The 15,994-nt window shown below is 40.7% G+C and overlaps 1 protein-coding gene across 4 annotated transcripts in view; it reads right to left on the reverse strand.

Moving 5' to 3' along the window:
• odad2 (outer dynein arm docking complex subunit 2) overlaps window positions 1–15,994 on the reverse strand; it is a 58,331-nt gene that overhangs the window by 13,372 nt on the left and 28,965 nt on the right. For all 4 annotated transcript variants that reach the window (XM_049006116.1, XM_049006114.1, XM_049006115.1 and 1 more), the window contains exons 10-15: window positions 15,376–15,529; window positions 9,230–9,376; window positions 8,432–8,641; window positions 7,431–7,664; window positions 7,221–7,331; window positions 6,931–7,085 (exon numbers count right to left, since the gene is read on the reverse strand). In XM_049006116.1, coding sequence (XP_048862073.1) covers window positions 6,931–7,085; window positions 7,221–7,331; window positions 7,431–7,664; window positions 8,432–8,641; window positions 9,230–9,376; window positions 15,376–15,529 — 1,011 coding nt within the window. The remainder of the gene's footprint in view (window positions 1–6,930; window positions 7,086–7,220; window positions 7,332–7,430; window positions 7,665–8,431; window positions 8,642–9,229; window positions 9,377–15,375; window positions 15,530–15,994) is intronic.

A 15,994-nucleotide genomic window follows, 5' to 3' on the forward strand; every position in this document is an offset into this window, starting at 1 on the left:
AGAATATAATTTAACCCCAAGGAGAAAGGTTTGGTCTTTTAATATTTTCTTAAAATCAATAAAAAAATCTCAGAACTGAAAAAAATGCTGTGCTGCTGCATTATACGTCTATAAAAACAGAATGGAAGATTTAAATAAACACCTTTATTTATAAATGTAATTATATTGTTGCCATCAATCATTTCTCATTTTAATGCATCATTAATCAAGCAAATAGCTACCATATGTTATCTGGTGTAGAGGCAGGCAGCCCATCCACATCTGAGAGCCTATATATAACGCTGGTTCCAAACATGGCTACACACTGAACACTTATCTACCACAAGTGCTACTCAAATTGCTCATGTACTGCTGACAAACTGCTCTTATTATTATTGAAATTAAGCCACCCTGAAAACATCCTCAGAAATCTATTGCAGTTGTTGTAGATTTTTATTTGACTGTAATGTCTTAGTTTAAACTCAATATTTTACCTTATTCAAGGAATTCTGGGAGACTCTATAATTGGACACGCTCATGAAATTTTGTTGCTTTCATCCTGTAGCTGTGTCCGGTGTTACATTTGTTCACACCCAACGAGCTGTATCGTCCAGAAAACAAAATAGCAAATAGGAAAACATCTAATAAGGAGAAACTTTAGCAAACACTCTGCGATCTTATCACACAGGCAAATGACTTTCTACTGAATTATGAGGTGTCAGGATTTCATGGCATTGCTGCGCCATTACTTTTGAGCTACTAAAGGCAATTGCGGTAACATGGTGAACTCCTTTATTCTTGAGCGACTAAAGGCGCTTGCGGTAACACGGTGAACTTTATTTTTGAGCGACTAAAGGCGCTCGTGGTAACAAGGTGAACTCCTTTATTTTTGAGCAACTAAAGGCGATTGCGGTAACACGGTGAACTCCTTTATTTTTGAGCGACTAAAGGCGCTCGCGGTAACACGGTGAACTCCTTTATTTTTGAGCGACTAAAGGCGCTCGCGGTAACACGGTGAACTCCTTTATTTTTGAGCGACTAAAGGCGCTCGCGGTAACACGGTGAACTCCTTTATTTTTGAGCGACTAAAGGCGCTCGCGGTAACACGGTGAACTCCTTTATTTTTGAGCGACTAAAGGCGCTCGCGGTAACACCTTGCCAGGCCTTTTCTTGAAAGGTGGCCCATTTTTCCTGCCTCTGTGTAACTCTGACCTGTGTGAGGTCCGTTTCACCTCGAGCGGAAGGCGCTTTGAATGGTTTAATATGCCTTATCTGATCCCTGAATAATGTCAACCTGATGTTTGTCCACTCAAATGCTGTATTCTGCCTGCCAAGGCACGTTATCCCTGTGACTGTAAGATCTGCTCATTCCTTACAGAGAGTATAAAGATTCTGCTTCTTTCCAAAACATTTAAGACCTAAAGGTCACAAGGGTCATGAGCAGTGACATAGTCATTAAGTCACATACATACTTTATGAATATTCAGTAAAGCTTTCCTTGACTGCACCTTCTTAATACCTTTATAATGCATTTGTAGACCATTCAGTGCACCTTCATAATGCATTCACAGAACATTCATAAGCAGCATGTATACTTTAACATCATAACATGTCTTAATTACTTTAATATACACTAATAACAAAAATTATATAATTATAGGATTATAATGTTTGTTATTAAATTATATTACAGCTGGCATGTCTTGTTCATTGAAAGTATTATGAATGCAATGCTTTAAGATAACAAAATCGATAAACATGAAGATTCTGACTGGCATGGAGATGTGGGATCATGATTCTCTGACAGTGTTTATGTACATGATCTGCGACGAAGACAAGTCTCTGATGGGTGTAGGTGTCAGAAAGTGCTGTTCCAGTTTTCCGGAGTGCCACATTAAGAAGAAAGTATGTGTTGGTGGCAATGTCGGCTTAGGGGGGTGAGGGGGTACTGAATTGAGTGCCATCATTCAAGGTGGTTTCTGTTGGTCTGCTAGTGTTGCAAAGTCAGCACCACACCTAGGGTTCCAGATCCTCAAAACATTGCGAATAAAGAATTACACTATCACATCAGGTTGGCAGTGCCAGTTCATGACCTGTGGATTTTCATTTTGAAGGCTCTGGAACATAGAATGAAAGGGAGGAACACAGCATACAAAAAACACAGGGCTGGTGTGTAAGTGTCATGAGGATACTAAAGAATTAGAAAATGAATCAATGTTCATGGAAAAATACCTATTAAAAGTAATGTGTTTTTTTTCTTTGCTTACAGACTTGTCTGTGTCTCTTTTCTCTGGAGGGTTGGATGAGGCACAATATGTCTAAATGAAATAATGGTTGCAGATGTTGAAGGTATCATGTATGGAGTGTAGAAGAAGCCAGAAAAACAAACTCTCTCACGTAACCTAATGGTTAGCCACTTACTAGGATGGTGGTACAAGCCCCCCTCCCTGTCCACCCTTGATGTCTGTCTGGAACATCTTTGGCTGGGACCACAATTTCCAGTGAATTATTGCGGGGGTCCTTTAAATTATGAAGGATGTTGGCCATTGTGTGGCATGAGGTAAACATAACTAGTGTATATACTCACTCACACACATTAGGGTTTGCTGGCCATGGCCCAGGAGAACCTTGAAGATACTGTTAGCACCCACACAGCCTGAAGAAGTTTACTGAGAGAAAATACACTATTTGGTGAAGCAGAGAACCTAGATATGGACATGCCTCTCAATCTGTCACACAAAAAAGAAGATGGTGCAAGTACAGAATAAGTACTGCTACCTATGAATTTGGATAAGAATGCCAGAAGCAGCTTAGGTTGTGCCTATGAAGGTATGTCTGGCCTGTAGATGGATTTCTGCGATTCTGCCTTTGGAAGAGTTGAGCGCTATGTGAGAAAAAACGGACAGCAGTAAAGTGGTCTGCATCTTCTCCTACAGCAAACTGCATATCTTCCAGGTGGACAACAGTGAAACAGATCCCACGATATCTGACAAGATGTGGCATCCAAATGGGAGACCTTGTTCTTTTTTTTATTGTGATGTCCATGTTGAAATGAAGCAATGAGCCGGACAGGCCATGCAGTTTGGTTTTCCCACCCTGCCAAATGTCGACAGATGCTGCACAGTATAAAAGCATTGTTAGTAATACTCCTGCCTGTAGTCATCAGCTATAGCTGTGAGATGAACCACCCCAGTCAAACACAACACCCCTGCCTGCTCTCACCCAAGCCAAATTACATGTGCATCCACTTGGATTCGGTGGTTGGTGACATGTGGACCGATCGGCTCATCCCTGCTTTGACTTACATTCAGGCTGCCAAGAACATCCAAGTTGTGCCAGAGAGGCTGAAGGGTCCTGTGATGCTTTCCTCTATGATCTAAAACATTCACCTGACATCTTGGATGAAACTGACAGACTGGAAAAGGAGCTGACTGACCCTGCCCCTGGCATTCAGCATCTCATAAAAGAATTTCTGACCCAATGGAGGTATGACGAGTAACTGAGGGTCATATGGTGGTGGGGGGGGGGGGGGGGGGGGGGGGGGCTCTTAAGTGGCAAAGAGCTGCCGAGGAAGACACAGGGAAAAAGTTACCCTGTGTCAGACCAGCTAGAAATATATTCCCTAGGAACAGTCCAGTCGGAGATTTTGGTCCTGTTGAAAAATGTGCCACACAGAGATTAAACGTGGGGTACCAGATACCCCGTTACCATTACCTGAGGAAAGGATGGCCACCGTAATTCTCCCAGACATTATGGCCCAGGCCAAAGATGTCCTAGACAGACATCAAGGGAATGGCCGGGGGAGTACATAACGACCCTAACCCGTAACCCGTAACCCTAACCCTAACCCTAACCTTTGGGTTATGTGAGAGTTACACTTTTTGGCTTTTTCTACATCCCATACATGACATCCTGAAAATCCACAACCATTATTTCATTTCGACATTTTGTGTATCATCCAGCCAGCCAGAGGATTGACAGACAAGCAGTCACACTCAATCAGGTACCCCCCAAAGTCAGCACCATCACCAATACACATCACCCTCTTGATGTGGAGGAACCAAGTCCAGATAGGCACTACCAAAAGCCGGAAATGCCCTGTTGGTTGGGTGTACCTCTGCATCATTAAGTAAACTAAAGTTGGTGCACAATGCTGCAGCAAAAGTCCTAACAAGAACTAGGAAATATGTGCAAATTAGTCCTGCATTGGCATTGTTCCATTGATCTCCAGTTCATCAACTACAAGGAGGTACTGCTTACCAATACGACACTGAATGGTCTAGCACCAGAGTATATTAGCAGTTTGCTGTTCCATATAATCGCCCTTGTTTGCTTCCCCCTCAAGGGGCGGACAACCCGGAAGCACCTAGAGTGGACCATCATTTGATTGCAGAGCATTCTGTTACAGGGCTCCAGTTAGAGTTATAGTGTGCAGCACCGATGGGGATGGGGATTGTCATTGATTTTGGGTCATTGAATTTTGTCATTGAACTGGATGTGCAGTGTAGTCACTCTGGCTTCTCGTGTCTCGTGTTGTTGGGCTGATGGTGCTCAGGGATTCCTCCTGCCTGTGTCCCCAGCCCCCCATCTCTCCCAGTGCCGTCTTTCTGGCTTCACGTCTCCCATGTGCTGTTGAGTGCTGGTGCTCAGGGATTCCTCCTGCCTGTATTCCCTCCCACCTCTTCTGCCTAGTTAAGCTGCCATAGTCAATTAGACCTGCTGAAGCCTCCTTATCGCCACACTGCAAGGAAGGAAGCCTCCTTATCGACCACTACAAATTACTTCGTATAATTTTCGACTATTTGTCACATTTTTATTGATGCACTGTTCTTCTCTCTGTCTTAGAGCTCCAGATGATGGGCAGTTCCCTGCCTGCCCACCCAGCCTGGCAACACATCTGCCATCCTCCTCTGCTTGCTGCTGGACCCACCACCCCTCCAGCACGCCAAAGGAAGCAGCTTCCTCACCTGCCTGCCCAGACATCAGCTTCCATAATTCCACTGGACCTTCCACATTTATACCTGGACTATACACAATTCTACTTCATAAATCAGAACTTTGTTATTTTGGACTTCCTCTGCCTGCCCCTGGATGCTGGGCTCCCCCATTGGCTCTGGTTCCTCCCAAGGTTTCTTTCGAAGAGGGAGTTTTCCTTTGCTATAATCAGCTCTGTCTTACTCTCTGGGGGCACTGGGCAGGGACAATGTAAAGCGCTTTGAGACAACTTAATGTTGAGAAATTACACTATACAAAAACAAATTGAATTGAACTGAATTGCTGACTGACAAAACCCAGCTATATCCATGTGCACGGATGAGCGCAGCCATTATCCGATTTTTCATATGCAGTTTGCTAAATAACATTATCTCTCTGTTTCTGTCTCTCTCTACAGCATCAGATTTTTATTACCACCAGAGAATCAACTTCATGCCCAAGAAAGACAAAATACCACCCATATTTGAATATTCATTACATATGTGACTTAGACATACGATCAATCTGGTTAAACTGGCTCAGATATATAGCATACAATACACCTAATTCAAAGATTCCCAGTCTGGGGGGGGTCACAACCCTTTTAGGAGATCAGCAGGTCAAAAGCATGGTGGGAGGGAGGAGCACAAGTCTTTCATTACTGTTAGATAATCTATAACGACAGATCACACTTTGTAAGAAACACAACTAACGCAGCAAACCTTGATAAACCCTCAACCAGTCAAAATGTATTAGCACCTAGATCAGAAAGCAAATGTGAACATTCATGTTACAAGACAAACATGTCTTGTTAGTATCTCAGTATTTAAAAAAAAAAAAAACTGCATTTGATTTATATACCTAAAACTGACAAAATGGGATTTCGGACTTATCAGTTTACTGCCTATGATGCACTGCATCTGCATCAAACGAAACCTAGAATTTATGTCGAAGGGCTCCTGTGGAATAAACTAAAGCAGATTTAAGTTTGACTCTTCACGGCCCCCGACCTCACTTAGCATTTGAAAATAAATACAGCGAAATCATTTTTTACGGCTGTACCTTTCCAAGGTTAGCGGGCCGCTGGGATATGGTTCCTTGGCAGTATTTATTTTCTGAGGAAAGGTTATCCACTAAAAATCATGGGACACAATATAAAACCAGGGAAAAACCCTGAAATAACGTCAGTCTTTGAGGATGTAAATGACACTTAAAAAACACCAGAATGACTTGTATTAAAAGCTATTTTAAACTTCATCTGACATTACTAAAGTCATTCCAAGCCACATTACTTTGCCACTACTCAATATTAATAAAACTGTACACATCATCGGTCACTATAAAATCAACGCATTTCTCCTACAAATCAGAGCATAAAAGATTATACTTAACACAAAATACAGAAATGTCACCTGCTGTCCAATAATCACATCTACGTACCTCTGAAAATAAGATGTGGAAAAACTGACTTTCAAAAGCCAGGACTCGACTATACAAATACACAACATACTGTATTACAGCTGTGATGAACCTTTTCACACGATGGACAAGCACAGCCTAGATAAAGCCAAACCTACAGTACGGCTTTCAAGAATGTCTCAAAGCACTGGATTGACATGTATGACATATGATGTCCTTGAAACGTGATTTGTTTTAACTACTGCTTTTAAAACTGAAATGCATTAGCAGTAGAGAAAATTTATACAAAGTACCAGAGTTTGTTAAATGAGCAGTTCCCTGGATTTTGAAGCAAACACGCAAACTTGAATTTAGCACTTTAGTGCATAAAATGAATATCACAAGCCAAAATAAAAGTAATGGTGATTAATTTTGCAATACCGGAGGGAATGGTGGTATTTCCGAAGGCAGGTGGGAGCTGCCCTGTCAGGTACAATCAGCGTGGCGCATGCAGAACGGTAAATGCTGTGCAGTTTAAAAGTCAACCACACTAATGAAGGTCAATAGCTGCAGCCATACTTCTCTACGTTCTCCATGCTGATGGAACACTTCCAGATGGCCCCTGTAGCAGCAGCCAGAAGCTGCTTGTTCTCAGTCTCCTGCAGGAGAGCCACTAGTGGCCGGAGTCCTTCGTACCTCCTGACCAGATGACGTGTCTTTTTGTCTTCTGCACACTAGATCAGACACATCGAAGTGGTAACACGTTAGAGATTCTTTACAGTGAAGCTGCATGATTAATAAACTGCACGATTATCACTGATATTATTTCAAAATCCCTCAATAAGGTGTATTACTTTAAATGCTCGTACCTTGAAGATAGCACTAGCACAATGCATTTGAAGCTCACGGTTCTCCGAATTAAGATTTTTGACAAGATCTTCAATCATTCCTTCGGTCTGAATTGCAATCCTGTACGTTTTCTGTAAGATATTTTGTATATATTAACTGTTTCAGTTTCAGAAGAGAAGAGGAGGTGTCCTCCCAAGACAGGTGGCTGTAGGTGAAGGGAGGTAACTCACCTCTGAGGCACACTCCTGCAGTGTTCCAACCACGGGGATCAGCATGTTCTCGTGGGGAGACTTGAGGAGCCGGCCCAGGAGCGGGATGCCCCCTGCCTTACGGATGGCCCGTTTATTCCAGGTGCTCCTGCTACAGCTCCAGAGGGCCAGCGCCCCACATCGGGCCACCTCCACATCCTTCTCCTGCTCCTGCGTCAGGGTGGCACTGTCCGGAACACAGTCCAGGAGCTCCACCTTAAAGAAACAGCATCACATGCAGTTGATGATCAGTTTACTGACTGGACAGAGCACCAACACAACCGTAATTATTAAATAAATATTTTGACTTATTTCATTTAAAGCAGGTTTTGGGGTTAGTTTATTGGGATCTCAGCTGACCCTCTGCTGAAGGTACAACCATTTCACCTGCTGTACTTTTCACGTTGAATTAATTCAGGCCACGTAACCCCACATAAGGGTACAACAGCTAGAACTGCTTTAAGTCAGAATTCCAGTGTCATCATCACTGATATCCAGTGCCCATAAAATTCGATAGGCATCATTACATGTAATCTGCAGTACAATTACTCCATGATTCTACATTATTTATATATACACCATTTGGTGCGGGAATTATTGGGCTTTTCAGGCAGGAGTTGGTGAAATAACGTGCTGGTACCATGTGCTGAACCATATTTCCTCAGCGTTTAAATGACGCATGCAGCTATTACACCATCGGTTCAAAGGTAGTCCCATAATCTTTGTATGAAATTGATCTGCAGCTGCAATATCTGGCATCTAGAATGAATACATCCGATACAAAACTTAGGAAAATAAACATCGGAGCAGTTTTAATCACAGCCTGCTCTGTCAATAAACAAAACTGGTTTCAGGGTGCTTGGAGACATTCTATCTATTATGCAAAATGGCTTTGATGTCCCTGTACTTGTTGTTTGTGTAATTAGACTGCAAATGTTTTTTGGAATGAAATCCCAAAGTTAGATTTTCTTCAATGAGCTCACCAGCCTTTTGATTCCCCCATGCTGTCTCACAGTCCTTCTGGCCCGCCTAAACTTTGCTACATTTCCAATGGTTTCTGCAGCAAGGCACTTGAGCTCCTTATCTGGGGAATCCAGTATCTTCACCATGGTCTGCAGACCCTGCAGGTCAGCAATGGCCCTCCGGATCTGCGAGTTGCAGCTGATCTCCTTCAATATCTTCAGTGAGCCGATCTGACAGTGAGAGACAGCATTTTCGTTTTCCAGGCCTCATAAAACAGCTCATAAAATCCCAGTTTACATAACAATGCCTATTTTTTTACTCATATCAAATCAATTCACATCATTTAACACTTGGTGGAGTGCAGGTCAGTGAAACACTTGTGTTTAAGTCTCACAAACAGTCTACCAGGAAGCGTACAAAGCAATTATACAGCACAGCAACAATACATACTGTAGTGTGCAACGTTAGAGACAAATAAAGTAGTAATAAGTACAAAGCAAAAATAAGTAATAGAGTCAGTGAATTGGTTTATTGAGCAGAGTTCCACATTGTCACGGTCTGGTAGAAGTTTGCTAAGGTGAATTAAGGGTTAAGAGTTAAGCATGCGGCAATGCTGTGAGCAGCTGGGGCAAAAACCCAAGTATCCAAGTATACACACAGAAATATGAAAATATTTGAAGGCAGACCTAAAGGTTATGCTACATCCTTTAATTACTGTCTGACTTGGACGGCTCGGGCGACTGTGCCTTGGACCCACACCGGCCAGCAGCTACAGCTGCGTGACGCCGGCACCCAGGTCCATTGGCAGTGCTACTCACTTTGCATTTGATTTCTTCTGTATCCAGCAAGTTAATGAGAACTTCAAGGCCACCTACATCCCGGATGGCCAGTTGGCAGGTCTCCTGTGCCAGATTAAAATCCCTCATTGAGCAGAGAGCAATTACAGTGGCTGTCTGGTTGCCTCCCTGCAATAATAATTCAAAGCGTGAATTAATGAAATAGCTGGAGGAGATGAATTAGGGGGCACTACTGCTGCTGAGCTCCTCTCCTTCGGTGTCACTTTGTTTACCTCCAGCTGGTAAGGTCTTGGTTTTTCAACTGCAAACATAGAGTAAAGAAAAATTGATAAATCAAATTCACCTCTGACTCCTGAATGACCCTAGACAATGACCTAAGTTAGAAACTCCAGGAAGATGAATTCTGAAATATTAAAAGATAATGTGGACTTTACATTTCAATGCAGTGTTTTGACAGTTGCTATATACACACACTCCAAGTTAACTTCCTTTGCCTAAAATTGGAAACTTACTAACTATAAAGTCAACAAGTGCTTCGTGTAAAAGGTAATTTTTATATTTTAAAACGTTTTGCAATATTGGAAACAGGATACTCTGGAAGTATTTTGGTTTAATAACCTTTAAATGAAATTTTTACCTCTCAAAAAGAAAAATTAAAAGCAGGAGAAAATACAGAGGTTTTCACAGGTAGTGGTATGGTATGCCTACTGGTTAATTTCTTAATTTATTCACTTTCATGCATTTACATATTTTGCTCTAAACGGTGCTACAAATCTAACACACTTTTGTACAAAGGGCAGCCAGAGAAGTTGCCCTTCAACACAGCTTTTTAAAAACATTTCCACATTGTGTTTTTGGTTGTTTGGGTTTCCCGAAAATAAATCCAGTTAATTTCAAAAAACAAAAATGTCTCAAAACAAACAGACCTTCAACAAGGCAGGTGGAAAGCAGAGCCCAAGGCTGATATAGCACAACACATGTACTGCGACTTTGAAATGTGACACTCCACACAAAGGTAAAATATCTCTTGGCACAGGAACAATCGCATTTTCATTTTCTAAAGCTTCGTAGCACAGGCTGCTTCTGTGGCTGCTGCTACGAATTAGACACAACTACACATCTGACTCAAGAGCATCTGAAACAGTGTACTTGTTTGCTTTCTGAGAAGTGGTTGGCTTTCTGTCTAATTTTTGTAAGAGGAGAAGACAAAAAACTCCAAATCACTTACAGAAAGCTTTTGTAAATCGAATAACTATAAATCAAATAAATATCTTCTGCAACTGATAATAACAAAATATAAATATAATTTTCAAAACATATCAAACACAACACTGCTTGCTTGTTCTGGACAGTTTTACCAAATGGGTCTAAGTAGCGAATAAGAGAGCCAAGTAACACACCACATGTGTAGACCATATTATAATCTCAGAACAAATGTAAACCACTTGTCCATAAACAGCAGCTGATCAACTGCTCCTTTGTCTTCACCATTTTAATCTTCAAAGGACTCAACGGATTGAGATCATACATTGTAAAAACAGAAAACTGGGTCGAGAACAAAAATCAGAAAACCTTTGCCCTTAAAGCAGTGTTGACACTGTTTAAAACAATGACAACAATGGAAAATTGGCTGTAATAGCACTCACTGACTTTCCTATAGCATGTTAACGGCAGATGTGTTAGTTCACAGGTTTTATTGTGTAGGAATACTCATGATGTCCTGGAATATACTCATATGAGAGCAGAACATCCATTCTTAGGACACATGCAGTATTATTTCCAGTGTTCTAGTTAAACATATCATGTGCCAGCATTACTCAAATATGAATAGTTAAGTAGCCTTGCCTTTAAACATAATCAAAAACAAAAAATGTTTGCACAAAGGATGAGCATTTGACTCAGATTGTTTAACTGCACTGTGCAGGTGTCTCTGCACTGTACCACTACACCTGGCTCTGGTACATAAACCCACAGACCCACCATTCAAGACATTTGCTACCAGCTAGACTTGGCAATAACAATAGCAGTGACTAAATGTCCTCTAAAATTACATCCTGAGGAAAAATATCTTTAAATATCACACATTACAATGTAGGAAAATATGAAGGCAATTCATAAATTCACTCAGTGTCTGGGACACACAGTCAATTAGTAATGTATCAGAGGGCAAACTTCACTCAGCACCTCCACCACTCTAACAACACACGTTCAGATTACGTGATAAATCAACGGTATAAGTACAGACGATCATTCCTGGAATTTAAACTGTAGGCGGGATTTTAAAATGCACTTCACTTAAAATCACTTCCAAAGAAAACGGAGAAGATAAAAATCAGAGAAAGGTATAGCACCCACTAGGCCTCCAGGGGGTGAAGCACGCCATGCTGGCAGTATGCGACTGAGCACTTATGTCTTAAAAAGCGGTGGTGATATCCTGGGACGCTCTCTGACCCATGCCACTGGAGACGAGGCATGACGTGCGCTTCAGAGTCTGGCTCTGAGCCGCCGTGGTTAATACCATGTCTCGACTGTTCCGTGCTGTTCTTTCTTTCCCCAGGGTTTCAGATTTTCTCTAGGGATGAAGAAAAAACTGCAAGATTGTCGCTAAGTCCAATGTAACGAAAGGGAAACAACTATAAGAAATGCTGATGTAAATTTCTACTGAAAAAAATATTCAAATTACATTGTCTTTATTGAGAACTGAGACGCAGTTCTTACAGTATGTCATTTGCATTTTTCCTCTATAGAAAATATTAAAAAATTTATTATGATTTTTCAAATTGCATGTGGGCGTGTGTATGCCTGTATGTGTCCTGCAATAGACTGGCATCTTGTCCAACGTGTAACAATACACTTTACTTACCTTGCAGATTGTATTTAATCATGTAATTAATTTTCTTATAATAATTTCTGTGTATTGCACTATAAAAATTTTGTAGTAATTTAAAATAAAAAATGCAGAAGTACAAAGCTGCAATTTAAAATCCATTGAAATAATCTGCCAAAATTATGCACCAAATATACAGCTGTGGTTTCAATCATGCAGCAGCAGAGCATTTGGAAATTATCTGACATAACAGGACAGTTTCTTACAAGAAAACTGAATGTGAGTCTGCAGTACCAGAAAGTACCAGCAGGGGGTAATCTTTTCAACAAGGGTTAAAATCTGTCAAAATCTAGAACGGAGAAGTTGCACTGTTTTGTTTCAGCTTGCGAATTCATATGGCTGAAAAATATTTCGATGATTGTTTTGTACGCAGTTGTTCTGAACATTTTTATGACAAATTTAAAAACGTTGCACTATCCCTAGAAATAACTACAACATTCTGACAATGCATTTAGACTGGCAAAAAATTTTTTTTTGGAAATAAAAAAAACTTAAAAAAAAATAACTGTCTGTCAAATTTTTTTTATTTAGATTTTTTTTTTTTAAATACATATGTTTCCACTTTTTAAAACACTTCAACTATGAAGAGTCTATCAAGTAAAACTTTTTGCATGCGAGTGATTTTTTTATTTTTACAAAGTACAGTGAAGGTTGAATTATTCAAATTGTTTTTAGTCCTGGTTCCTAGGAAAAACTGAAAGTGTTTTCAAAATTGTTAAACATATTAATAGGAATCACACATTTTTTCAATTATTTTATCAAATCGTGCGTGCAACAATTATCGAATCAAACGTGCAGTGCAACTTACATATATAGGATATTAATCCAAAACAGTGGGGTGTAATATAATTGGAAGCAGCTAATGTGAAAATGATACTCTATGAAAAAGTCCTCTGTTACCATATATATCTGGTTCTAAGCAATAAGACAGTCTGCTTTTGCTTGTAAAACAAACACCCTGTGGTTCCCTGCACGTAGATGCCAGTTAAACAGTATGGGAACTATAATGCTTGCTTATTGACCACTTACACAGTAAGTGAATACAGTTCAGGTCTGAGACCATAAACTGCAGTTCTAAATACACTCTCTTACATTTATTTGGCGTCAAGTGGATGTGCTGCTTTAATTTGCTATAAAAAAATGAATGAAAGCCTGTACTGAAAGCCAATCCTGCAGGCATTTTCAAAATAAACTCCTTCATATGGATATTTCGATACGCTTTTCTAACCTGCACACAAATCCATAATGATGGCACTATTAATAGAGATTATTATGTCACTTTACGAAAATCTTGATCTTTTTCAAATACGAATGTCCTATATACACTGGGGAAAAAATGCGCTACTAAAATAAAGCAGATATTTAGTTTGGCTTGGGGTTCCTTCGAACCTCTGATGGTAATGATATTATAAAATGACTACTGGACAATTCCCATAAATAACTTCACAGCACGCCTTCCAGACAGAGAATGCTGGGAGGTGCAAGTTACAAATGCATTTTCTACAGTCACAGAAACACGGTCATGAATGTGCTTATAATGAATATACTGCACAAATATCATCCAACTCAGAAAATTCTGTTCCAGTCCAAATTATAATGATTAAACACAATATAATAGGTCTGGCACAGTAGTAAGAATCCTGCTGAATTTTATGCATTTCAAGAGAAAATGCAACTGATGAGGAAAATATGCGGTATATTGTTTGCACTGTTATAAAATTAAGATGCCTGAACTTTGCGTACAAATGGTTTATAGCTGCCTTAAAGATAATCCTAGTAAGAAGCAAATGGGGTGAAAATATTTCTGACTTGAGAAATCATAAACTATGTCCTATTTCGAGCCTACCGACATCCATCATGTGGGGATGCTTTCACAGCCTAGTGCAAACAGTGAGTGTTTACTAGGACGCAGAGCAGCCACCAGTGAAACCTGGCACTGACAGCAGGCTAGTGGCTATATAGTATATTCCATCAGCAGGCTGATGCAGGAAAGACGGACCCAGCGGAGAGTAGGCCGGGGATGCTGAGTGTGTGCTTTTTAAAAGGAGCTTTTGCAGGGCCATCAGCTGGCTTTTTGCTTGCAGCTTTATTTCACAGCTTTCCTATGAATGAGCAGCAGTTTCACAGAACACAGCAAAAAAGCAAGTACAAGCTAAAGGCTGACTGCGTTCCATTTTCCCGCACTAATGCCTTAGATTACGTAGCTTAATTTCCTTTAAAAATGGCAAACCTTGTGGCATAACTGTTATGTAATTCCACATCCATCCATATTCAAGACTAATTACGGTTGTGGTAAGTCTATAACGAGAAGCATAAGACATAAGCTGGTTGTACACCCTGAACAGGACAAGAATATGTCACAGGGTGTGATGATGTTTACACGTAATAAGGATAATCAATTCAATAAAAGAATGCATCAGTCCACTTTAAATGCTGCTCTTTTGGAAGGAAATGGGAGAGGACGAGTAACTGAAGTGCCGTGAAGCAATACTGTAAGCTAAACTGTTTCCTTGGTGCCCTTTAAACTTGCACATCTGTGTGTGATAGAACACCACACTACCGTAAAACGCTGTCACGTCAATCTCAGTAAATAATAACACGTTCTGCTTAGTTTGTGTACTCTGATGTGTTGTAAGAAACCAAGGAGCTGACAAAATCAGACAGAATTTCACTGCAGCCTGTGGTGCTGTTGTATTGGTAAATGACCTGAGAAAGGGAATTACCTCAACTCGTTCGCAAAAATATCAGCAAGTCAGCCAAATAATTGTGTTGGCAAGGGGGGGCTCCGGAGCTCTCAGTTGTGGGCAACCCGTAACAGTGTTTATGATTAAATCCAGACCCTAATGCAGTCTGCGGGGAACATTTCTGAATGAGTGGGGTATCTATGCAAACCGTTATGTTCATCGTCATGTGACCCAGTCAAGGTGAGCATTGGTTTCTCAGTGAAAATGCTGACATACAACAGGTCGCAGTGTTAGTGTCAGTGAGACTGAATCAGACATTTTTCCCACTGGGTTTTCACACTGATGTGCAGCACATTCCTTTATTCTGTGTAATTTTTAACTTGGCCAGTTTGCTGTACTGAGCATAATTACCTACAGATAAATAAAGTCTCAAGTCTGTCATGGATGCAAAAAGCAACCTCAAGAGCATTAGCGACATAGGTTAACCACTGAAAAAAGCAGATATGTGTAAACTGCATGAATTAAAGGCAATTTTATATGGCTAACAGTTTTTATCAGAAGTACCTTTTGCATGAAGGAGACGTGTCTGCCTTTACCTTTAAGTATTTCACAAGCTTCTGGATGTGCCAGTACTCGGAGGGCAGATCAGCGTGGCTCTCTGGCCTGCGTTCTGGCTGTTCCTCATCCTCCTCGTCCTCTGAGGAGCTCTCGCTCAGGTCCTCAGAGCTAGGCCCGCCTCCAGAGGTCTTGCTTATTTACAGAAACAAGACTCAGTCAGTATCTGCGGGAAGCTGTCGTGTTTTTAGGAACTGGATAGAGTAGAAGAGCACTGCTAGACTAGCACACAGCATGTTAAAGAGAAACAGCGGACTGTAAAACATGCTGGTCTTGATATGAGTTTTACTGGGCCAGTAATGCACACATGAGTGAAGCTGGGGGTAACAGCAGGAAAAGCCAAAAACCTCCCAGTGCAGAAACAGCATGCCAGAGCTGGTCAGATACAAGGTTGGGCATCATCCATCTAAGGTTTCACTACTGGCCAAACCCAACTTAAGTTGAGATTTTTAAGTACTATTTCCACTTTCAATGGTACCTAAAGCTTCACTACATTAATTAAGGCTGAAAGTACAACAAATTAAACATTTTTTACTAGTGTATTAAATCCTGGAACATGAGCTATATAGAAAGAGCAGCAAACATATAACAGTATATAGA

The sequence above is a fragment of the Brienomyrus brachyistius genome, chromosome 1 (assembly GCF_023856365.1).
Source record: "Brienomyrus brachyistius isolate T26 chromosome 1, BBRACH_0.4, whole genome shotgun sequence".
Lineage (NCBI taxonomy): Eukaryota > Metazoa > Chordata > Actinopteri > Osteoglossiformes > Mormyridae > Brienomyrus > Brienomyrus brachyistius.